The 24,940-nt window shown below is 49.1% G+C and overlaps 2 protein-coding genes across 2 annotated transcripts in view; both read left to right on the top strand.

Annotated features, from left to right (window-relative positions):
- The first annotated feature begins 775 nt into the window (after window positions 1-775).
- On the top strand, window positions 776-23,913 carry LOC119097886 (protein tramtrack, beta isoform). Its single transcript, XM_037220837.1, has 7 exons — window positions 776-1,015; window positions 1,291-1,494; window positions 1,891-2,064; window positions 2,502-3,010; window positions 3,926-3,967; window positions 17,830-18,044; window positions 20,131-23,913. The coding sequence occupies exons 2-4, from the start codon at window positions 1,306-1,308 to the stop codon at window positions 2,841-2,843; spliced, it is 705 nt and encodes a 234-aa protein (XP_037076732.1). The 5' UTR covers window positions 776-1,015; window positions 1,291-1,305; the 3' UTR covers window positions 2,844-3,010; window positions 3,926-3,967; window positions 17,830-18,044; window positions 20,131-23,913.
- LOC119098512 (mucin-19-like) overlaps window positions 3,974-24,940 on the top strand; it is a 40,809-nt gene continuing 19,842 nt past the window's right edge. Inside the window, exons 1-2 of the mRNA XM_037221464.1 lie at window positions 3,974-5,753; window positions 11,924-13,262. Coding sequence (XP_037077359.1) covers window positions 12,323-13,262 — 940 coding nt within the window. The 5' untranslated portion in view covers window positions 3,974-5,753; window positions 11,924-12,322. The remainder of the gene's footprint in view (window positions 5,754-11,923; window positions 13,263-24,940) is intronic.

Below are 24,940 nucleotides of genomic sequence, written 5' to 3' on the forward strand. Positions count from 1 at the left end.
TGCCAGCAGCCCAATGTCGATATTCCGCGGCGCGGGTGTTTGTCCCTTAGCCCTGTCATCCCTTATTTGTATATGCGCACAATCTCAAGCCGTTAATTGTAAAGAAGGGACGATGTTCCCAGTTGATGTGTGACCAGAGAAAAATTGCTGCCTTCACAGTCCGCCTTAAGATTGGATGTAACGCTATTTTGGTGGCTTGAGAATATGCAGGACTTTGAAGTCGCCAGCTATGTTAAATGACAGCAGCATTGTTCTGGAAATAATACTGTGCTCATGAAATAATGTCCCAAAATGCAGGGTTGAAAGTCGGCTGACGGCGCGCCCCGTCCATGCATGTGCTTCCATTAGAAAAAGCACATTTGCAGCACCTGATAATGCAATGCAAGAAAATAAGGCTTTTTTCTTCTGCATTATTGAAGGATACTATAATATTGTTGCGATGTTGGTTACGTAAAAACGTGATTTGCTTTAACTGATCGTAAAACCACCATAGTTCACCGTTGTAGCGTGGAACTATATATCGATTCGGCTCTCATTTTTGTTGATGAGTGCGCGCAGTCTGGCTCTCGGAAGCATCAAGAAGCATATTCCGTGATCAATGCCGCAACTCTTGCAGTGCTTGCACGTATTTGCAGCTGAAATAAATGCCTTAGACCTCATCCCTTTCCAGCAGAGAAGCCCTGCAGCCTATCGTTCACAATTATGATTCAATAGATGGCGCTGAAACGACGATGGCGGTTGAGGCGTTATTGGTACTTCGTTTGTACGCCTGGGCCCAAGAGGCTATGCGCCCTAAACCAACAGCAACTGGGTTTGCGCGCCGCGTGTGATTATATTCCCAAACTAGGGAAGTTTCATGTCTGTGAGGCCAGTATAGTAGAGTAGGTTGTTGCCACACGCAAGGCCTTGCAGTTACCCAGGTTTTATTGTTTTATTGGTATCCGACTCGTCCTGAACTGACGAGGGCGGCGTACTCAGAAGAATACGTGCAAGCGTACACAGTTTGTGCGTGTAGGTACGCCAGAGTTGGTTGTAGACTAGTAGTGTTGTCAATGCTAGGGTGGGCTGGAGAGTGGTGGCTGTGCTCAGGGAGCTGTGTGGAACATTCATTGGATGTTGATACCATGACCAAAGAACTCACTGATGTCTGTCCTTTAGGTGGAGATGGAATGATGATTGTTTGAGAAACACTTTAATTGGTATTAACACTGGATGCACATTTCACATTATATTTCACACATTTCTCATTTGCTGTTGAGTTGTATGACATGCTGTATGACATTGTTGCAGATTTTTTGTTTGAGAATGGCAGCTGTTCCCCAGAAATTCTGCTTGAAGTGGAATGACTTCCAGAGTATTGTCATTTCTATGTTTGACAATCTGCGCCATGATGAAGAGTTGGTAGATGTCACTCTTTGCTGCGATGGCAAGAAGATCAAGGCCCACAGAATGGTTCTGTCTGCATGTAGTACATACTTCAAAGAGGTGTTGAAGGTATTTTTGAAATGTTTTTTGGTGAAATTTTGTCTGGTGGTTTTCATAAGGAAGGTATGGTAAAATAACATGAAACATCCATGTGATTGTGGTTGTTGCTTGCCTTTAATTTCTTGGGGATATGCTTCATGCATATATAACTATGGGTAAACAATGAAGACTGTAACCCATATTTGAAAAGTAGAGATGACCAGGACTTTCTCTTGACCCCACTAGTGTGCTTAGCATTGGGGCTGACACATTATTAGGGTCTATCTCAATACTTAATTGTCCATGGCACTCAGAAATACAAAGCTCACCCCTCAATTATAACATGTGTGGTGTTCACCTTATATATGCTGATCATGTTTTATTTTGCATTAGCTAAATGCTGATTTACCTGCCCCTCTTTTCCAGGAAAATCCTTGTCATCACCCAGTTTTCTTCATGAGAGACATTCCTTATGCAGATCTGTCATCTCTTATTGAGTTCATATACACAGGGGAGGTAAATGTTAGTCAGACTGATCTATCAAGCTTCTTGAAGACTGCAGAAATGCTGAAAGTCAAAGGACTCACAGATAATGACAAGGTAATTAGGGCCACATATATGATTGCCACAAGGGGAACAAGAATGTGATAGGCATGGTTGCCCTTGAGCACATGTGCAATATGGCTAAGTTGTGTTAAAGCAGGTGCTAATTACAAAAACATCAAACATAGCATATTTCCTCAGTAGTCTACCTTGAATGTGCTACATGATTTACTTGCATGCGATGTAGTATGATTTGTCAAGATTGGTAATGTTGGCTGGTCTGTTAGTGATTCCAATCTGGATGTAATTTGTGCAATGAATCATATTTGTGCTTTGAGTTATTGTGTGATGAAATAACTCATAGACTGAACTTGTTGAATGATCAAAGCCTTGACAGTGAACAAAAGGTATTAAACTGAACCAAAGGTATACAACTAACACCACATTTTCCACTTTCCAAATGCCCTGTTTACATCACCTGTGTGGTGTTTCAGACCACGGACGTGCCCCCCTGCAGCGCGCCTCCGCCCCAAGCACAGGCCGGGTCACGGCCCTCCGGGCAGCCAGCTGTTGCCGACCGAAGGTCAGCGGCCGGCGGCCAGGGCCGAGAAGCGACCTGTCCCGGCCGGCGCGCCGGCGGTGTCCGCATTCCGGTCGGATCCGCAGGCGCCCGCGTCCAAGCGGAGTCGCGCCGACCGGCCACCCTCCCCGACCGGCCCGCTGGCGGCGTCCGAGTCGCCTGGCCAGCTTCCCGGCGGACAGGCGCTTGCCGAGCTGGCCGAGTCGTTCCCGGCGGCGCCGTCCGCCGACCCGGTGGTGCAGGTGGCACGGTATGAGACGAGCCTGGTCAAGACGGAAGCTGTCGCGTTTGAAGACGGCGGGGATTTTGAGGCCTCGTTGGAGCGAGAGGGCGCTTACGACGACGCCTCTCTCGACCACAGCCTGCTGGAGTTCAAAGCGGTCGCCGACCGGGATCAGCTGACCACATCCCAGGGGAATTCAGGTGCGGCTACCCGGAGTTTTTTTTTACGTGGCCTAGCACTGTAGGGGAAGCCTGAATAGTTGGCTTTGATAGGGTCCAAACAGGTCAGCGTGAGCGGAATATGGGTGAAAACAACTCCTGTGTCAGGCTTTCTCCAGAATTTAATGTGGAGATACCGCCGTTGTATTGTGTTTCGGATCCCCATTGTCGCCTCAGCTGTTGCTATTGTTAACCCTCATCCTGACTCCCCGTTTTGCATACCGCGCACTGATGGGGGGGGGGGGGAGGGGGGCTGACACGACCCCCCTGCCGTTCACAAACTTAGAAAACGCTGAGCGGGAAAACACCAGTGGTCTCAACGAAAAGTCGCGATTGGTAATAAGCTGCATGCTTCGAAGTCAGAATGGATCCCCTAATGCCACATCAAAGGTAAACTTTTTCCAAATTTCGAACTTTTTTGCATCTTTACATGCTTACATATCTGAGACCATGTCTGTTAGCGACATGAAACTTACACGGGTGTGTCCCTTGTTGAATTTTAAGGATAATGCTGTATAGATTGATGTATGTCGACCATATGTTCACAATATATCGCTCCGTTAATGAAGCCACGTCGGCCCGCCAAGCGCGTTCCGTGGCATCGTCGGTTGCCGCCCGGTGATCGCCGTACAGTGTTCCTCAAAAGCTACCGCTGCTCCGAAACCAAAACTGCTGGAGACATGTTTATGGCGCCAGAACACGCGCGATGACTGCTCAAAGTAAAAATTTCGGTGCGATTTTGCGACGTGCTGAAGAAGCATTTTCAAAAAAAGTACGGGCTCGCATCGACCCCCTCCCCGCCCCATGAAGGCGAGGGTTAATGACGTATGTATGACAGTTATGGGTGGAGTTCCATACGCGACCATTTTTAAGTTTGCGTGCGTCTTTCGTTCACAGAATCGTTAAGCGGGATGTTCTTCGGAGAGGACCCCGCCGGAGGTATGTTTTCGCGCATATACCGTCATTCAGGGTGACTTTAGCACATTTCTGGATATTTTTATGCCTCCTTCTTTTGTTGGGGTCAGTGCGTTTAAGTTATTGGTTTGAAAACTAGTGGAGATATGTGTTCTTTTGCTTGGTATGTGCAGGTTGTTGGCTCTGCTTGTTGAATGTTTATTTTTTATAATAAACAAATATGTGGTGGCTAAAGTTAACTGGATCCCAACTAACTTTAGCCGCCCAGAGTCACTTATCAGGATTAATGAAAAATTTTGGGCAGCAGCTCAAGATAGGTCACATCTGTTTAACTTTATCTAGTCAAAAAGCTTTAAAAAATCATGACCAACATCAGGAATCAATCTGCTGTGTATTATTCGTGACATTGAGACTTAATGTCACAAGCTGCCACAAATGTTCTACCAGAAACCTGAATCAGTTAACTTGAAACTGAACATGTAACTTTTTAAACTTCAAGTACCTGATATAATTACTGTCTGTCTCAGCCACATGTAGCAATAACCGTCTCACACGATCTTGTCAAGTGACCATCCAAGAGAGCTGTTTTCCTCATAGACACACCACTGTTCACATCTTCAATTGCTTTCCTAATGGCCTTGTCAGTATAGTTTCTACAGGGTTGAGGATGAGGCGTGGTGCAAATCAGGACACCTTATGGGCTAGGCTTTGACCTGGAACAGAAACACATGGATGATGAAAGGTCATGACACTTAAAAAACATAGGAAATTATGTAGAGCATTATGTAGAGTTTCACTTGTGTATCCACTGTTAAATGACAGTCGCAGTAAAAGTCGCAGCTCCAGTAAAAAGGAACTAATAAATCATGTAATAATGAGTGGACAATGACAGCAGAGGCTTAAAAGGTTGTGCAGAAATGCTTATTTTTGCTGTGTTAGCTCTTCCTACTTGTCTAGGGGTGCCATTAAATTCACCTCATTTCCGAGGAAATTTGAAGGGAGTGTTTGAATCCGCAAAATGATTATTTCTGATTGGCAAAATTTCTGCTGTTCAGCTAGAAATTAGTCTGATAAGAATGCAACTCACGCTGGTTAAGTTTATAATCCCCACTTTGAAACACAACATGCACATGATGGATCTAAAGTCTGAACCGCAGTTTGGCTTAAGTTACCATGAAGGCTCAAGTTACCCTGAATGACGGTATGCGGGTTTTCCTCTCATGGTAAATGTTTTGTTTCATAATGTGCCAAGCATGTATGGAAGTGCACGGGGCTGGCCGGAGAAGCTGTTTTGAATTGAACACGTGCAAAGGTGCGACATAATTTCTTAATGATTTGCTTGTCTTCTATTTTTTTTTAGCATGCGAACATTCCATACAGTTTTGTTCTTACCATGGGCTTCAGTGGTGAGTTGACACGCGATTCAAGTGGTGCTTTATTGAGGCGGTGCTGTATCGCACAGTATTTCGGTCGGAGATGAAGCGTAAAATAAGTAGTGTGTCCATTTTCGGGGTTTCCTGGACCTGAACAGGCATCTGAACTTGAAATTTTATGCTCATTGCAGGACAATACAATTAGGAATAGTTTTGTTATATCCTGTTCCTTCAAGCGGAGACAAAATTTGTTTATTTTTATACCGATTTTCTGGGATCTTTGTTACGTACCTCACTTGTATTTCATTTTCAAAAGCAATGCAAAGAAATGAGGAAGTGGCTTGGAAGTGGGGGAAGTGGAAGATTAATGGCTCCGAAATGTGATTCTTTTAACATCACTGATGCTAAATGCGTAATAAAAGTGTCGTGCATAAGCGGTAAGTAATCCTTACTCCGTTACTGGTTGTGGCCGGTACAGCGCACGGCTGGTAGCACATGACGTTGACTAACTCGGGACGGTGTGGCCTACTTTTGAGCTGACTCAGATCCGACTCTAGGAGGTCCGGCTTTATTCCGGAATGTTGTCTGGTGGAGTCAGTTTTGTCTGCAACGGTTTGGTGGACAACTTGTTGTATTGACGTCCAAAAAATCCACATTAAAGTGTTGTTTTTTTTTGCAAAATGACTGCATATTGTGCTCCACCGAGCGTTACGTATCAGCCATTCACTGTGTGTACCGGATGGTCGGAATCAACTGTGTACGACTAGAACAGAACCAAACATCATGGGCGTGCATGTGTGCGTGATATCTGAATCGATTACCCATAGAGAAGCCTGCAAAAGTAACTCGGAGTACTTGCCCGTTTCATGTCAGTTACTGGATATGGTCCAGGTGTTCGCACTCTCGCTTGCCGCGCAGAGCCACGCGCTTCTTCACCGCAGTTGTCGAGCAGCATCACGGTATCAGCCAAGCGCATGTGTCTGTCAAATCCCTTGTGACCTCGCAGAGTGCTACCGATTTGCGTTGTTTGAGGCTCCTGAGTTATCTGGTTGTGCCCATAAGGCACAACCCCATAGGAAAACGTCTGGAGACCGAGCTGATCAGGATTGTTGCGCCCTACGGACGATGAATCGCTCCTCGAAGCGCCGGTACAGCCTTTCTAAGTACCATGTGTGACATGCAGGGTGTGGCCCGATTGTGCCGGGTCCGCATGGTGTTTTGGGTGACTCTACAATGACTGCGGGTGCCGCTCCAGAAGCGGTTGGGCGTCCTGACGGGACGCTCCTTGTTGACGGTGATGGATCGGCTGCAATTTCATAACCAAGAGGGATCGGTGATCTCCATTGCTCACCAGCTAGTAGCCGTGCGTGAGTGCAGCGGTTTTCCATTACCGTGTCTGGAATGTTGTTGGCCCGGATTCGGCAATTTTGCGTGTTCACATCCCCATTCAGCAGTACATGTGCCCTGTCACCAACTTAACGTTGTTGATGACGTCGGGCTTCGCACGTCGACATCAGCGGTGCGCTTGCGATAGAAGTGGCTCGCAAAAGTAGCTCTTCCGGTCTCGGCGTCTTCAGCGAGTATTTGGTGGACGTATTCCTGATGCCACGCCGACCCAAGATCACTTTCTAGTGTTCTTCACACCGTGCTGTAACTGGCGTCAGCCTAATTTATTTCTTACAAGTTGTGAGGACGATAGCTGCGACATTTTCCGCCGTTTCTACAGTGTTCACATGTTGTCACCCACTGCACCCTTCGCTGAGGCCTAAACACTACCCTCAGCTTAACACGCGCCCGGATGTCCGGTTGAATACTCTCGCTCGGGTGCGATGGGGTCAGTTTAACCCCCGCCCCCTGAGCTTAGAAACTGATAGAGCTACAACAGACATCAAATTCACGGGGTGTGTAGGCCTGTACGTGAACTCATTGTGTCAAAACTATTGTGTCAAAACTTGAGGCTCTAAGGTCGTGACCCGGTCAAGTAAGGTCAGTTCAGGTCAAACTTCAGATTGGTGTCCAAAGTCCCCCAGGCCGTCTCATGGAACCATCATGAACATAGATGCCTGTACTAAGCCAAGGGTCACCGGTGCTCATCTATAGTCAATGGCCTTGCGTGACCTTTTGAAGATCATGATGACTAAAATTAGACAAGCCTGCTCTGATTTTTCTCATTTGAATAAGCATCAAGTATAAGGCTAAGCGCTATTTTCCTTAAAAAACAAGATGTTGACCTGGGTCTTTTTAGGTCAGTGACCTATTCTGATCTTTGACAAGTCCATGGGAGGTACATGACGCGGTTCCTGTTGTAAAAAAAATTAATAATAAGCACCAGAAGGTACCCAGTGCAGCGGGTTCTAGCGTAATAGGTTGGTTTTGACCCTGGTCTGGCCTTCATCCCTGACCCTAGGTCAATGGACTTCGTTATTTCAATTGTTGTTGCTTAAGAGACTATCTTAGAGATATAGGGCTTTATCCAGGACCCCGTTGTTACATCAGATTCAGCGATTTCCTGAAATTGTCTTCGCTGTGTCCATGGGGTGACTGATCTGACATGCGTCAGCGACCTCCAAAGTACAGGTAAATTTCTGGCACCAAACGATTCACTATGAAATTGTCTACATGTATGCAAAATTTGGCGCGGCCACGCTGCGCCGTTCGGAAACCATTCCGGAAAAACCGTCGGTGGTTGTCGAATCGACTTCTCCCCCGAGCGCGTGTTAGAACTTTCAGAGTTCCTGCTGGTAGGTACATACTGTGCACATAATTTTATGCGGGCTGGTTGAAGCTTCTGGAAGAACTTCGGCGTGTGCCATATGCGCCGGGGGTGTGTGTGTTCTGTCTGTCCTGCCTCGCACAGTTAGCACTGGTGCGACACGGTCGCTTATTCAAACACGTGTCCAGACCGCGCGTAGTCTCAGCGGGCGTGACAAAGAGGACCTCCTCCAGGCACTCGGCTAGACTGCGGCGAGAGGGTCCTGAAGCCACTCGACTGCCTGAGGGTGGTCAGGCCATGATCTCGGTCCCGCGTGAGTCGTCATGGCACAGCGGCGCATGCCGTGAATGGCCGGATGAGCCTCACTAAGGAGATCGTAGCTCGCGCTAACGACGCTGGGCAGTCCACAACCAGACGCGCCCGGCATTGGTGGGTCTGCAATATGTCGCTCTCGCGCGATGTCTGGTGCAGTCTCCGCGGTTAGCGAGGTTTCGCACCGAGTCCTGAGAAGAACTGTGCGCCGTTGCCCGACAGAAGCATTCGCAACCGTTCCATGTCGTGTGGATGCTCTCGTTATTTGTGCGGCCATTTTGTAGCTTGGGATTGAATTGTGTCAGGTGTTGATTTGTATAGATGGTTTATCAGGTCCCAGGGGCTCTGATGTGGTATCGGTTGTTGAAGCCTCTTTGTAAAATATGTTGTCTTCCTTGTGTCTTTCTGTGCTTGTTTGTGGAACTTATAATCCGTCACTATGCTCGTGGTGCTGTTTTGAAATCACAGGAATCTTCGCTCCTTGCTAAAATTATCAGCCTTTGTACCTGGTGTGTGTGTGTGTCCTATTAGCGTCAGGAACCATAGGAGCGCCCCAGATACACAGAGCCTTCGTTCCAGTGGACGCTGCATGGGGTAGTGCCCTGGGGTAGGCGTTCCAGTGGACGCCGCATGGGGTAGGGCCCTGGGGTGGGGAAGTACTACTGAGAGTTATAGATACCGAGTAGAACGAGGTCCAGTACAAAAAAGTATGAAGCTAGAGTGTACTACTGTGAGTCTCTGAGCTCCAACAAGCTGAAGCCGGTGAAACTCTGTACCAGATTAAGACAGTCGTGTCTACGCAACGGTAGCGGGGAGGAAGTTGTGTTTTTCCGGCTGCAGATAGGCCACACATGCTACGCGCCGCCACCTGCTATTGGCTGGCGACAGACCGCGCTACAGTCGATGCTGTGATCCACTGATTGTGCATCTCGTGCTCTTCGCTTGCCGCCGCCTAACTGCAACGTGAGCGCGCCTTTTCGGACACAATGCGCAGAGTCGTACACGGTGCCGTTTTTTAGGGATCATTCGCATGCTATCGCGACTGGCAGTCTTCCTGTTGTTTTCCGCCGCTGATTTTCCAGTCATCTTTTTACCATGACACCATGCTTGATCCTCAAGACTCAGGGTGAGCTGTTTGGTAAACCTGTTTGATGTGCGACCCTACGTATTATGATAAATATGTGGGATCCTGCAGACAACCCCACCCCACCCAAAGAACATCACCACCGACGAGCGGTGGTGCGGCTGTTAACGACACGCGTTGTCACACGCGGTCCAAACCTCCAATACGTTTTAGACAGCGTGTGTCCTCACGTGCATGCGTGCCGCCTCCACCACGGACGTGACGAAGTGGTTATAACTGGTGACCGCCATCTTGGCTGTAAGTGGGTGCGCTGGGGTGTCGGTTCGGCGAGGAAAAAGGTAAGGTTGGTTCGACAAGTGTCCTGCTTAATGAAATCTGTCATGTTGAGTTGCGGTAGTTTAGTGAAATCGTGTTTTTAGTTTAGAATATTTTACTTTTAGTGTCAAAAGGACAACGCGTTTTTATGCCGTTGCATTACACGTGGTCATTGTTCTCGGTTTTGTCAAAGAATGGTGGAAGTACTACGTTTCATCCAAGCAGTTGCCAAGACTGTCCGTCCAAGACTGTCACCAGGACTGCTGGCCTTTGGTGCTGTCATTCCCGGTGGCATGACGCGTTTTCTTTCTTCCAAATGTCCCTGGCTGGGATGGCCTGCGGCCGGCGAAAGCCGCCACCTTAAGTGAAGATCAGATGACGCCAGAAGACAGCAGGCTGGGCCGTTCCTAGCATACGGAACGTTGAGGTTTTGCCACGTAGCTGACAAATCCGAATGGCCGGGGGTATCGCCAGCTTAGCGCCATGGACCGAAACGCCGTCACAATATGAATGCCATTGTTGCGAACTCGCTCTAGTACATAACATCATGATGCGTCTCAGTGGCTCATAACTTGCATAATTTGTTTCAGTCATGGAGTGCAGGACTAACAGATGCAAAAATAATGCAAGCTTAGATGCAAAGCCCCTTGTAGAAACAGAGATGCCTCATAAACTATTGGAATATTACACAAGTTTTAGGACAAGCCCGGGCCCCTTAACAGGCGTACAAGGTACGGTTTGACAAAGACATCAGTACTTGAGAAGCTTACAAATGAAAGTTGCCGAACGTTGTTATCGCATGCGACTAGGTACTTGTGGGACAGTGACGCGGACTGGTGCACGTGAGGTAGTGCTAACGGGGTAAGTGAATTATATTCCAGTTCTAACCCACAACATATTCAGTCTTTTCTCAATCATGTCCATCGGAGAGCTCAAGGTTTTGGCCAACTTCACCCCCGATTCGGCCACGCAAGCTGCATTTAAGGCGACCCCAACTCTGCCTAAAGCAATATCGTTTGAATCGGAAGTCCATATACAGTGAGGGAAGGTAGAAAGATGTGGTCGCATGGGTCCAAAATATATGTCCAGGTCTACGGGTGGAATCTGGTCCAAGTTCTTTGCACCAGTAGCCAATAGGGACATCACTTTATTATGTAAACACGCTGCTTAATTATCGTAGCTTATTTTTCCGTTCGTCTTCATAACGGTACGGACGGCCCCGCAGGGGCACCGGCTTTGGCCGGTGTAGGGGACTAGCGCCCCCTCGGGACCCAGCTCCGGTAACTCCGGTGGATAGCGCAAGCTGTTCCTCTCAGACCGTAGCAACCCTGCCGGTACGTGAGCTCCTGCTCCTTGTCCCGCCCGCTCCCTCCACATTACCCGCATTCCCGCATCCGGCCCTATCACCACTCCTCATCCTCGTTTTATCGGGGTGCCGTGACCCCTCGCCCACGTCCCCTGGTTGATCGGATCCTGGTGGCTAAGGGGCGCGTCTTGCGGATCAGTCGCGACGCGTCCCAACACTCCACTTTGGCCAGGATATCCGGGGGCGTGGGGGGCCGTGGGGCCCCACACGGGTCTAGCGGCTTGTCGCTCGCGCTGCGGTTGGGTGCTCTGCGGGTTTCCGCTTGGGGCGTCCGACCGCGCGCAGCGGGTTAAGGAGTCAAGGGGCGGCGGCGCTGAACCACGGTCAGGACGGGGAGGGGTCTCCCCGGTTATCCCTGGCCGTGTGGGAGGCGTCGTTCGCCCCGTATAGCACCGGGGTAGCCCTGGCTTTGATCACCTCCCGAGGGAGTGTTGGGCCGTTCCCCAGTTGGGCTCCGAGGTGGGTGGGGAGCCCCGGTGCCGAATACTCCAAAAGCTCGCATGGATTTTCACTCAACCAACCCCAACGGAAATGACGCTTCAGCTCAGACGGCTCGGCTGACGACGATGGACGACCGTCCCTCCCCTTCGGAGGAGAGGCGAAGCGGTCTTTCCGGCACGGGTGAAAGACCGCTACCACGGACTGATTCCCGCTCCACCCCGTTGGAGCGGACTAGAAGTGGGAGAGTGGGAGTACCGGGGACTGCCGGGCAGGCTGCTCAGTCTTGCCCACTGGTTCTTGTGCTTGCCAGTAGTGAAAAGGATTTGTGTAGTCTGTCGCCCTTTCAGCGGCTTAGCGGATGTGATCGGCTCGGCAGGGTGACGCGCTGTGACAAGCTCAGAAATGGAACGATCGAGGTGGCGTTTTTGAATGCAGCGGAAGCGGAAAAGACAAAGAAGGCAACCTCATTCACATTCACGGTCAGGGATAAAGATGGAAGGCGAGACGTCACTTAACCCATCATGGTGACGGCTCACAAACCGAAAAACTGTTCTCGCAGGATCATTAACTGTTTTGACCTGGAGGGTGTCAGCGAGGAGGATATCGTGGATGGTCTGCCTGGTTTCGGTGTCGTTGAAGCTCATCGGATCAGAGTTAGGAGAAGAGAGCACCGGGTCCCAACAAACAATATTATCCTTACTTTCAACCGTGTGGATCTTCAGAAATAGTAGTCGGTTACGTAAAAGTGAAAGTTCGTTTGTACATTCCCAACCCTATGCGCTGTTTCCGGTGTCTTCGTTTTGACCATAGAAAATATTACTGCAGGAACAAGCCGACTTGTGGGAAATGTTTGGAGACTGACCACACTAGCGAGACCTGCAGCGCTGTACGACCGAAGTGTGTTAACTGCGACAAAAACCAGATCCCGCACACGACATTTGATCGTGCTTGTCCGGCGTACTCTCGAGAGAAAGAGATTATCTCCATCAAGTGCTCCCGGTGCATCTCTTCCCGAGAGGCACGGGATATTTACCATAACTCGCATCCCAAAATATCTTACGCGAGTGCAGTGACTAGCTCCCGCTCAAACGTGGTTCGTCGTGAGGTCAGCTCGGACCGTATGAACTTGACGCAGTTTATCGCACTTCTCCAGTCATTTGGGTTGACTTGCAGACCGGCAGCGGGTTCGCATGTTTCGCCGGCGTCCGCGGCGCCCGCCGCACCGCCTGTAGCTGCGGCGCCGGCGGCCCCCGTGTCGCCAGCCTCCCCGGTCGGAGAGACACTGGAGGGCGAGGGGTGGACTGGTTGGTCGGGCTCGGGAGGGGCCCCCTCCCGGGCAAATCAGACACGTTCTGGGAAAGAGGCGCCGACCACAGCGCCTCCCCCAACAACTGCGAACCGAACTTCACCTAGCGAGACAGTGATGGAAGTCTTACGGCGCGGTGAGGTGGAGAGGAGAGCCCGCGAGACCAGGCGAGCGCGTCTGGTCGAGCAGGCGAGGGTGGCCAGGCGGTCCCCGGGGGCTACCGATTCGTCGGCCCCGGCGGGGGACGTCAAAAAGTCTCCTCCCTTGGGGTTTGCCCGGGCGTCGGTGCCGGCGGTGACTGGCGGTGCGCCATCGTCTGCGGTGTCTGGTGGGGTGCCGTCCTCCATGGGAGGGAGCGCTTCCACGCCTCACAAGCGCGTTGGGCCGCCGCTTGTTCCGTCCCGAATGGGTGCCCCGCCGCCTCCTCCGCCTTCCGCTGCGCCTGCTCAGTCCCTGCCGCCTCCGGCGACCCCGCCGTCGTCTCCGAGGCCGTTGGATCCTCCTTCCGCCCCGGGCCGCCCCGCTAAGCGCGGATTGCCCTGGAGAGGCTCGGCGACGGACGAGGGAAGTCCGCGAGCGCGGCTGAAGTTTCAGTCGGGCTCGAATGAATGTCGTTCGAGTTCTGTGGACGGGAGGTTGCGCCGAAGTGGAGGTGTGCACCCCCGGGTACACTTCAGGGAGTTGGGCCCTTCATCTGGTGCAACGGAACACTTCCAATCATCTTAGTCATTTTTACAGTCTGTAACAGTTTTATGTTACCTTTTTACGCCGCCCATGTTCTTCTTAGCTTCATAGTTTTAATCTTCATTTTTAAACAGGTTTTTTGCAGGTTATCCTAGGATGGAACTAGAGGCTTACGAACCAGTGCCCAGGATTTACAGGCTGTGCTAAATCACCGCTGTCCGGTTGCCGTCTGCCTCCAGGAGACGAAGCTGTCGCCGAATTCTCACTGCACGATCAAATGTTGCTCAATATGTAGCAAAGGTGTGCTACCAGACATTGTGGCGCACGGTGGTGTGCTGTTGGCAGTGCACCATACTGTGCCTGCGCAGCAGCTTAGACCACAAACCTCGCTCCAGGCGGTTGCTGCACGTGTACATTTTAATCATTGTCTTGTAACCCCGTGCTCAGTGTATTTGCCACCGGGGCTCAGATTTGCATTGGCGCAGCTCAGATAGTTCATGGCAGAGCTCCCTCCGTCTTTGGTTATCTTGGGATATTTTAACGCACACCACACCGTTTGGGGTTTTGATGACAGCAACGCGCGGGGACGTTCTTTAGAGCAATTTATTCACGAGGAGTCGCTCTGTGTTTTGAATACGGGATCTCGGACCCATTTTACGTTACCGTCAGATCAGACGTCGGTTTTGGACTTACGCCTGGTGAGTCCGCAGCTCGCGCAGTTTTTTACGTGGACTATAGCCGACGACCCTATGGGAAGCGACCACTTCCCAGTGTGGTTGGAGTACTGTGACGGGGCGGTCCTCGGCCCTCGGCCACGACGTTGGAAATCTTAAAAAAGCAGATTGGAGGGAGTTTCAGTCGCAGTTAGAGATGGACTTTGGTGCACAGGCCGTGGATGGTGCAAACTACCGGATCGAACATTTCACGTCCGCGCTTTTACGTGCAGCGAACGCAATCATCCCAAAGACATCTGGCGCTCCTCGTCGCACCCCGGTGCCGTGATGGACCGACGAGTGCCGAGCTGTTATCCCGGCAGGTAGGTGGGCCTTTCGGGCCTTAGACCGTCACGCCACAGCCGATAATTTAATCGCATTTAGGAAAGCCAGTGCTTTGGCCGGGCGCACCATCCGGGAGGCAAAGCGCGTTTCCTGGCAAAAGTACATGGGACGCCTAAATCGTTTCACTCCCATGTCGCAAGTATGGTCGCAGATCAAGCGCATCTCTGGCCAGTTTTCCGCGGTTCCTCTACCGGTTCTTGAGGTTGGTGGGCGGGACATTTTACATCCTGCTGACGTCGCCAACGAGATCGGCCGTGCGCTGACGGAACCGTGTGGAGACGGTAACGTTGATCCCCAGTTCCTGCGTCATAAGGCGCGTTGTGAGGCCAGTCCAGTGGACTTTTCCACCTCTGTGTACCTTGCCTACAACGAACCATTTACAGTGGTGGAACTGAGGGCTGCTGTTAGCAGGCTTCGGAGCATATCAGAGGATCCTGACGAGATACATAACGACATGATTCGACATCTACCCATCTGCGTTCTGGACGTTCCGTTGGCCATTTTTAATCGTCTTTGGGAACGAGGCGAGTTTCCAAACCTTTGGCCAGAAGCTGTTGTACCCCTTCTAAAGCCAGGTAAAAGCGGCAAAGATCCGCTTCACTACAGACCCATCTCTCTTACATCTTCAGTGTGCAAGCTGATGGAGAGACTCGTCAATGGCCATCTTTCATGGTTTTTAGAGAAACATGCCATTTTGACTGATTTACCAGTGTGGTTCTAGGAAACACCGTGGCACGCTGGACCATCTTCTTATCCTGGACATTGCTGTCTGTGCTGCTTTTAAACAGCGTCGCCATGTGGGAGCTGTCTTCTTTGATATAGAGGGCGCTTACAATACCACATGGCGACATGGTATACTTATGAAGGCTTTTAAGCACGGTATTCGTGGTAACATGGGCTATTTTTTTACAGAACTTTTTAGCGGAGCGTTCTGTCCGCGTCCGTGTTGGTTATCAGTTTTCTGATCGTTTTTTTTTTTTACAACGGAGCGGTGTGCCCCAGGGAGGTGTTTTAAGTGTCGCGCTTTTTGCGCTCATGATCAGTGACGTCGGGAATGTATTGCCTCACTCTATTGGTCGCTTGTTGTTCGTCGACGATCTTGCAATCTGGTGCAGCTCTTCTCTGACCTCAGCGATGGAACGTCAGTTGCAGCTGGCTGGAGCACGTCTGGAGAGGTGGGCCACGCTGAATGGTTTTCGTTTCTCCACGTTGAAAACAGCGGGTGTGCACTTTTGTCGCCGTCGTGGTCACTGCCAGGATGTAGCGATCCGATTGTATGGCGAAGCTATTCCATTTGAGCCCGTGGTCCGTTTTCTAGGCGTGCAATTTGATCGCCGCCTTACTTACAAAGACCATAGAAAGGCGCTGCGAGCCAAATGTTTTAAAACCCTGAATGTCCTGAAGTGCATTGCTCGCACGTCATGTGGTGCGGACAGGAAAACGCTCTTGCTCTTCTATCGTTCTCTTATCAGATCCAAGCTCGACTATGCTTCTTTTGTTTATGACGGCGCTTGTGAGTCAGTAAAGCGCTCAGTGGACACGATACATCATACTGCCTTACGTGTCGCAACAGGTGCATTCAGGACCTCTCCGACAGCGAGCCTCCTTGTTGAGGCCCACGAGCCCCCTTTGTCCGCTAGGAGAAAGATATTAGGCATGAGATACGCCTGCAAGTTGGCACAGTTCCCCAATCACCCAACATACAAGTGGGTCTTCTCCCGCCGCACATTGTTGTTTGTGACTGTTGTTTGTTTATGACTGGGACAGTACATCGGATCGCACCTTTCTGTGTGAGGATGCTCATACCTTTACAAGAATGTGGTATTCACACACGGCATGTGATCCGTTGGGAAATTCCTGAGGCCCCTCCTTGGAAGCTCTACCCACCAGCAGTGGATGTCTCACTTTCCCATTTTGCGATGGGGCGGATGTCTCCGGATGAGTTTCGGCTGAGGTCTTTGGAGCTGATCGCGTCGTACCCGGATCACAAGAAGACCTACACGGACGGTTCGAAAGTGAATGCCAGTGTTGGATGTGCTTTTGTACATGGTCCTGTCACACGGTCTTTTGCTTTGCCTGGTCACGCATCGGTCTTTATATCCGAGCTAATAGCCATTCTCAAAGCACTCCATTTCATAGAAGGTGGCAGTGACGATCTACACCTAGTTTTATCGGACTCTCTTAGTAGCCTTTTGGCACTGCAGGATTTGGATTCATCACATCCTATCGTTCAGAACATTTTAACTCTTATTACTGCACTGTCCCAATCCGGGAAGCAGGTGGTGTTCTGCTGGATACCGAGCCACGTTGGCAAAGCGGGCAATGAAGTAGGTGATGACGCAGCAAGGCGTGCCACACATGCAACTAGCAACCCTACTGTGGCAGTCCCAGTTAACGACCTATGTGCAGTAGTTTCTGCATTCATGTTGAAGCATTGGCAAGCGAACTGTGATGCGCGTGCTGCCAATGAACTAAAAGCGATAAAGCCCCGGTTGGCACCACGGGCGTCCAGTTGTCGTAAGGTGAGGCGGGATGAAGTGACATTATGTCGCCTGAGAATGGGACACACATACGCAACTCATCGATACCTGTTATGTGGGGAAGACCAACCGCGACGTCCCCGCTGCGGGGATCATTATACCGTAAAACATGTGCTAATAGATCGTGCCCACCTCGCATCGGAACGCATGCGCCATTTTGGATCGGGGTCCGTGTGCCAAACGCTCTACGCTATGTTGGGAGACGACTCGAGTTTAGTAAATAACAGCCATACTTTTAGTTATCTTGAAGACATAGAATTTCATACAATATATCGGACGTAGCCTTACCTGCTCGCTTTTTCACGCGTCTGTTAAATAAAAAGTAGGTTATGGGCGCCATATGACCAGCGTAGTCGGTGCGCCCCAAAGCCCAAATCATCATTATCATCAACGGTACGGACGGCGGAATCGCCGTGCCTTTGTCTGCCCACATGGTCATTGTTCTCGTTAGGTGGCTTTCCAACTCCATGGGCTGTTAAACCAGCCTCAGCAGTTGCTTTGTCTTTTTGCAGCTAACCTAAGGCATGTGCCAAGGGCCTGCGCGACTCCCCTTGCCGCGACGCTGTGGAGGCAACGTACAAAGACAGTGGCTCGTTCAATACATTCATATTCAATGCCAACATATGTTTTTGATTGCGTCAAGGCTGAACGTTATGTGTAATTAAGATATGATCATTTTATTTCCCCTTTCCAGAAACAGCTTGCAAACTTCTGGGTGCCTAGGTATCGAAAGTGGACCAGGTCATCAATAAACAACTGTGCATGTTGCTGGCTGCCGTCGGAAGGGTTGCCGATGGAAAAAGGTAATCCGCCATCAAGACGCCGAACGTTCCCCTGCCTGCGATGGATGAGTCGGAGCTGAATGAGCTGCTGACCGTCGTCGAGAACGAAAATAACCGGAAGTATTTGGTAGGTGCTGGTTATGTCTTTGGGGTTGCATGTAGTATTGTTTGATATTCACGGCCAGTTTATTTCACCTGAGGGAGACGGGGCATATCACATGCAACAATCTGTGCACGCTTATTTGGCAGAAATGAATCCGTGATGCAGCGTTCCTGGATGCAGGGCGAGCGAGCCACGGGGCATAATACGTCGTCACGCCTGTTCAGTTGCCTTATGTGTCACTGGTATGGTTTAATCATGACAATGCATGTTGTTCTAGTATCCCCTTAGGCTGATTGTAGGCTAGCGGTCTATAACGTTAACTGAATGAAAATTACGTGTTAAAGCTAAGTATTGTGTTTTCTGGAAAAGGCTTTATCGCAGGCAAACTTTCAGGATGCTCCAAAGAAGTACAAAAACTCACGATACCTTACACTTCGTCGCTCAAAGCAACCCAGAAACCTGGTCCTCAAAAGTCATGCTGAACCGACTTAATCAGTCATCTAACGTAGATAAGCTCACACCGAATTGGACTCAGAGGTATTTCCCCAATGTCCGGGCTCCACCAGAATGAAATGCTGGTAAATATATAGTTTCTTACGTTATGCTCTGGCCCTCGCCAGGCGAACGATATTTTCACTCGCGCCGTTGGCGGGTAAATTTTCGGCCTTCACGGCCGTTCGATCCGCAGTTGAGCTACATGTGCAAAGTGAAGGCCATAACAAAAACTGTGCCTGGTATTGTCACTGTTTGGTACAGTGGCGTTCATTGGTCTTCAGTGGTGTTTTGATTCAGTGGTTCACAACAGCGGTTGACTCAGCAATCATCGGTGTAGCCTCTTGGAGTCGACCAGTGCCCGTTAAGTCATAATAACCTTAATGCCTGAAACACGGTTGACATGATAACTTTTTCGGACCTTCAAGTCATCGTGCTGAAAGGTGTCATTTACGATTAATGAATGGTTCTGATGTTCAATCTCAATGTAATAGCTCAGTGCAGTGCAGTAGCTACAGCTCAGTTCAATCCAATACAATACAAAATAGCTCAACGCCTAGCTCAGCCTTAGAACTGCTGCGCTTGCCCTCAGCGATGCTATATCTAAGCAACCCGGTGTGGTTTGGGCCCATTTTTCCAGCATGCGTTGAAAAGTGTTGTTGTGCCGTATGGATAATTAACAACACTGTCACTTATCACATTCTGATGCACAAAGTCAGTTCAAAGTTAAGACAGTGTCGTGAAATATCATGGCATTTCCGTAGGTGACCTTTCATTACCCTTTGAAAGCTAGCTTTTCATATTCGGTGTATGGTGACGTGCATTAACAGTACTGCGCGGTCGACTTAAGATGAAATTTACATTTGCATCTTTATTTTCACCTACATTTCATTATCATGTTAGCAAAAGTTGTAGTTCGCTTTCGGTGATATCATGTGGCTTTTGAATCTGTGCTCGGACGAAGCGAACATGGGATGGACCAGCCCCCCCCCCCCCCCCCCCCACCGTCACCCTCATGCCCACACACTGCGGGAGATGGCAGGACCGGCGAAGCAAGTGTAAAAAAAAACAATGGGCACCGCACCGGGCGTGAGTGGCAGATTTCCTGGGTTCGAAATTTCTAAATTCTTGAGTCATTTCCTCTTGACTGGAATGACTCGCGGCCGGTGGCAGCGACCGCGTTAAAGTTCAGGTGACGTCAGAGGTTAGGGTGGACCATGCCGAGTATCGCGGCACGTCAAACTGCCGTCACCAAATTCTGTCACAAATTCGGCATTGCGCGGTCGGGTGTCAGTTGTCAGGGCTCACGCAACACGCACTGCTTAGCGTGAGCTGGAATCTCAGGAATCCAACCGTTCAAAACGCTCGGACTAAATCTCTTTTTAGTGAGGGTTAGGGTACGCTGGGCGAGGTTAGGCTGATGTAATGCAATCAGTGTCTGGGACCATGGAAGACACAAATTCCCTGTGCCCACCACTGGGAGTGCTTTTAGAAGACCCCTCACACCGACTGCGTATGTAAACGTGGCAAACAACGTACCGTAAATGTCCGACTGCGTTACGGCCGTGCCCAACAAGGTCAGCATCAGAAATGCGTTGACGTTGTTTCCCACTTCCAGGCAGCCTAAAAAAGCCAAGTTGGGCCTAAATGTCAGTTCAAGGGCAGTGCCATTCACCAAACAATCGTCAGTAAGTGCAGCGGTTTGGTCCTGTGTCGTGTGTATGCGATGGAAGAAAGGTGAGAGAATGCTCTATGTGTGCGTGGTTCAACGACTGGATGGTATGGTGACAATGATGAGGCTTGTGTACTCGGCGATGGCAAACGGCCGCGACGCATGTGGCCGTTTGACACCCGGTCGTGCAGCCGGAAGCTGTTCAAGTTCATACATGAACGGGCTCGAAAAAAACCTCTGCCGTTTCTTTGATTTGCCAGATGCACAGCCAGTATTTTACCCGCCCCGATGCACGCACGCAACATGCCGTGATCACCGATTTTCGAGGTGGAGGTCGTAACGTCTGGTTGCTTGATTATGCAGGCGGGCAGGCGCCCAGCATCAGTCGTTGGGCAATGGGAGAACGCGCCCTAATATGAAATTGGTTTCGCCTGCAGTGATGGTGAATGAGAACCTGCATTCGGTCGGCGTGTCCGTTAGGAGATCAACAGGCCGCTAGCCCAGATGGCTGCATGGTTTGAGAGACCGGGATGGCTGACACCTTGAACGCATCCGTCGTAAGATGACCGAGGCTGGAGCGTCACGTTCAGGGATGGCGTCTTTACCCAGTGGGGCGCGATGAACGCTGAGCCGACCCGTCGACTGGAAGGGGATCCATTTCCTGAAGATAAAAGTGACAGGCCATTTCCAAAATATATAAGTGTGCTAAGAACCAGCGACGCGGGGAATCTCTTCGTGAGTCTCAAGGCTCCGTGACCATTTTGGACAGTATGCTGGTAAGCATTATTGACTGAATGAGCTTGCCATTATGTCAAACACGATACAACAGACCGGCTTTTTGGATAGATGACAAAGCACTGAAAATCACATATGCAATGTGAGCAGTAAAATGTAAGCCTTGTTTTGAGAACAAGTCCATGAAAGTTCTCTGTACTCTGGAAATGACTTTTCAACCAAGTATATGGAAGTCGTGACATACCGATCCATTAGGAATCTTTATATGTCAAAGAATGTTGACTACCAGGATATCACTTTGTAAGGCTGGGACCTCTAAACGGCCTAAAAAGATGCAAATGAAAAGCCAAATATCAGAGTGAAATATTGATAGAAATGTATTTGCAACAGTTATTTTGACTCTTGAAGTATTTCTAACAAACGATACGTGACGGGAACGTCGCATCCTAGTTAAAACTTGGGCGTATCCACGCGAGGAGTCGTCAGATCTTTAGAAGCTGTTCGAACCCCATGATATCACCACATCTGATTGGTTGTTGGGTGGGTGAGTGTTCAGTGACTAGCACTGACTTCAGGCGAAGTGACTGATATTGGTCCGGCCTGTCGGGTTATGCTGTTCAAGAAGTCCACCAAAATTTCGCTGAAGGCCTATGTCACTTCGAGGGCGCGTAAAGAATCTTTGGGGAATGGACGACGCGCTGAACTATCAGAGAGGACTTGATAAAACATATTTAGTTACTTGATTTTAAGATGAATTCAGAATTATGAATTTAATTTTAAGTGATATCATAATACTAAATTGAGGCACATGAAATAATAATTTATAGCTTATATTTCAGTGTGAATTTATTTAGGTTAAATGTATTCTCTCTTTTGATAAATAATAGTAGTATTCCTTTTCCTCGCAACCCATTTCTTGGGGTACAAAACCAGCGAACGGCTTTTTTACCGCATTGTCCGCTTTAAAGCGGCTATTGCTCTTCTGCTCTCGTTGTGTGCCGTAACGTCTAACTAAAACACTGCCGTAAAAAGAAGTGCTTTACGTCTTTGCCTTCCATAGGTTTCATGCTAAGGTCAAAACTTCGCTGCATAATTGTATTGTGCAGACAGTTGGCAAAAAGAAAGTACCAAATTATTCAGGGGTGTTTGTTACAGCCGTTCATATATATATATATATATATATATATATATATATATATATATATATATATATATACTGTCCCAAACAAATGTTTTCAGCCGTATTTACCTCTCGCCAGTCAACACATAGCATAGCCCTAAATATCGCAATGGGCGCAATATGACCTTTGATGTTGACGCGTTCTAAAATACCATCAGCATATCCCAAATAAGTGCGTTTGAAACCCATTGGACTGGCATGTAGTTAGTGAAAGGGCTGCCCACGTCAGTAATAATATTAACATCCTTTTTTATTACAGAGCTGATTAATAATCGGGAGATGATACCTCTGCGCAAGATGACTGCAGTGAAGGCGGATGTTGTTTCAAAACAAAAGTACGGACAGTCCATCTGTCAGCGTTTGCAAATGCACCGGGGCTGAATCAAAAGGCACGCTTCGAGTTCACGTGTTTCATAGTCTAATGGGTCTCCTCAGTTTCGGTCAGCGTTTTGTTATGTATTGTAACCGGCTGGAAGACTCCACGTAGGAAGAAGCGAAGCCATCACACAACGGTGATTTCATGCATAGGTTATTTGAATGGTGATCGACTGACGCAGAGCCAAAACTTAACGTTGCCCGTGGCTAGATCAGGAATACATGAAGCGATCTCTGTACGGACTTTATATTTCGGTTGTGACGTCCAGAACTGGCGACGTTTGACACCTTGCATGACATGGTGACGCATCTTGACAACCTGTGGAAGCATGCCTGGTGGATGAGTGTACAACGGGCGTAGTTTAGAATATCACATTACAGGGTGGGATAGACACATTGCAGCTGTTTTTGAGAAGTATATCCCACAACCATCGTACTCGCTGCTCGCTTTCAAGTCAAGGGATGCAGTTTGACATTGGGTTACCTTCAGGTTTCACATGACCAACCGAAAAATGTCAATGTTGTACGTTTTGGTCGTATGTGAAACGCCGCTCGTATGAAGTACCCCATAGTGGCGTACGGAACGGTTTTGCCTATGCCTGTCATTGGACCCTCTTGGCCTAAGTTCAGTTGCCTCGGCTAACCACTTTTGTGCTCTAGCTTGTCACTGTAACGGTGCAAAGATAACTTTGTAGGGACTGAACTGGTTTCTACATGTAAAAAAGCACCGCGAATTCGTCGAAATGTCAAATTTGTCAAAGTGAGCTATCCTTTAGCGTAATTGGATCATCCCGATATCACCAGTAAAGATGTTATCTGCGTCCCAAAATGCAGATCTATCGCTTGCTTTTTCAGCGGGGAAAATATAGTGTTTTCAGATACCAAACTGTAAAAAGTGGTCATTCCACGTAGCTGTGTAACTCGCGAATGGCTGAACGCTCCTGCCAATGCCATGGTAAAAGGAACCGAATTACGGGACGGGACTTGGTTCAAGGCTGTGGCCTTTCCGTATTGAGTGGGGCAGTTATATATACAGCTTAAGTCGTGAAGGCAGACTTCGTGGATCCCTCCTTTTCGGACACCCGAAAAGTGTAAAAGTAATTTCCCTGTCTTGCACTTGGTGTCCGTGCAAGTAAGGAAAAAGGTTCTACTTTTGTATGCAGTGGTATGTAGACTGAGGTAGTCTACTGAAGGCTCCGGAGAGACTTGCAACCATAAGCTAATAGGTCTGAACACTCCTCTTTTAAGCGTGCATGCAGATGGTCTACCGGCTTACTGAACCGGCTTACCACCGGCGTAACAATATGTGTCACGTATCCAGAAATGTCGGCACCAACGGACCATGGTCTGACCCTGAGCTGTTAGTGCCGTGCGGTGAATGGTTGGGTATGGCAGAGGTGCAGTAAAGAAACGAGGATTTCGTCCAGGAGGGGCTCAAATCCGGGCAAAGGGAATCATTTTCAGGCAGGGGGGGGGGGAGGCGGGTACTTCGTCAATATAGGGGCCATGCTTGGGCCCTGGATACGATTGTCATGCCTCGGGGGCGCGATTTTTAAATTGTTTTATAAGTCCTTTGGATACCTTAAACTACCTGTAAAGTAAATGAGACAGTAGTAATAGCCTTATTCCACGGAGAAAAACCAGGAGAAGGGAGATATAGATGAGTTAAGCCCATCTATATCTCCATTCTCTTGGTTTTTCTCCGAAGAATAAGACTATTACTACTGTCTTAGCTTTATGAATGATGTTCCTCGCAAATGCACTGAACAACTTGCGTACTTTTCAAATATTTGGGTCCTTCTACCTCCAGAGGGGCTTTGCCAGAAAGCCCCGTGACCATTGGCCACGTCACTGCAGAGGTTTCAAATAATATTATTTTTGAAGGTCCTGCCAACCCGTTGTCCCCCCCCCCTTTGGTTTGGTCCTCCAATCCTTCATTGTCATAACATTAAGAGGAATGTCCCACATTTGAAGATATTGAAATAAGCATCAAACACGATGGAGCGAGTTAGCTTATAAGTATTGGTATATTTATCGTGAAAAGGACTACTGTAGCCAACGGAATTTATGCAACATGAGCCAGTCATTTTAAGGTGAGGCGCGAGCTGAGTCGGCCCGCTAGGAAAAATGCCGCCTTGAGTCATGAGCTGAATCACGTTGTTCGGAAATTTCATGAGCTGTACCGTGAGCCGATATTTTCTAACAACGTCGTGTCAGTGAGCGATATGAGTCAAGGCTGCACGAGGAAACACGGCAGGCTCCAGATTATTTAACAGACCATTCCAGAGTGTCCAGAGATGAATTATTCATGTAATCGCTTTTCTGGGAACTGCAATCCGATGCTGAACTACTGGCATGCCATTTCTGACAGCATGGTTAGTACTAGCTAGGGGGAATGTGGTTACCTACGCATGAATGCACTTGTCTAGCACCTAGTAGGCACAGACTGCTAACGATCAGGAAGTG

This window comes from Pollicipes pollicipes, unplaced genomic scaffold, assembly GCF_011947565.3.
Source record: "Pollicipes pollicipes isolate AB1234 unplaced genomic scaffold, Ppol_2.1 Scaffold_2555;HRSCAF=2994_pilon_pilon_pilon, whole genome shotgun sequence".
Lineage (NCBI taxonomy): Eukaryota > Metazoa > Arthropoda > Thecostraca > Pollicipedomorpha > Pollicipedidae > Pollicipes > Pollicipes pollicipes.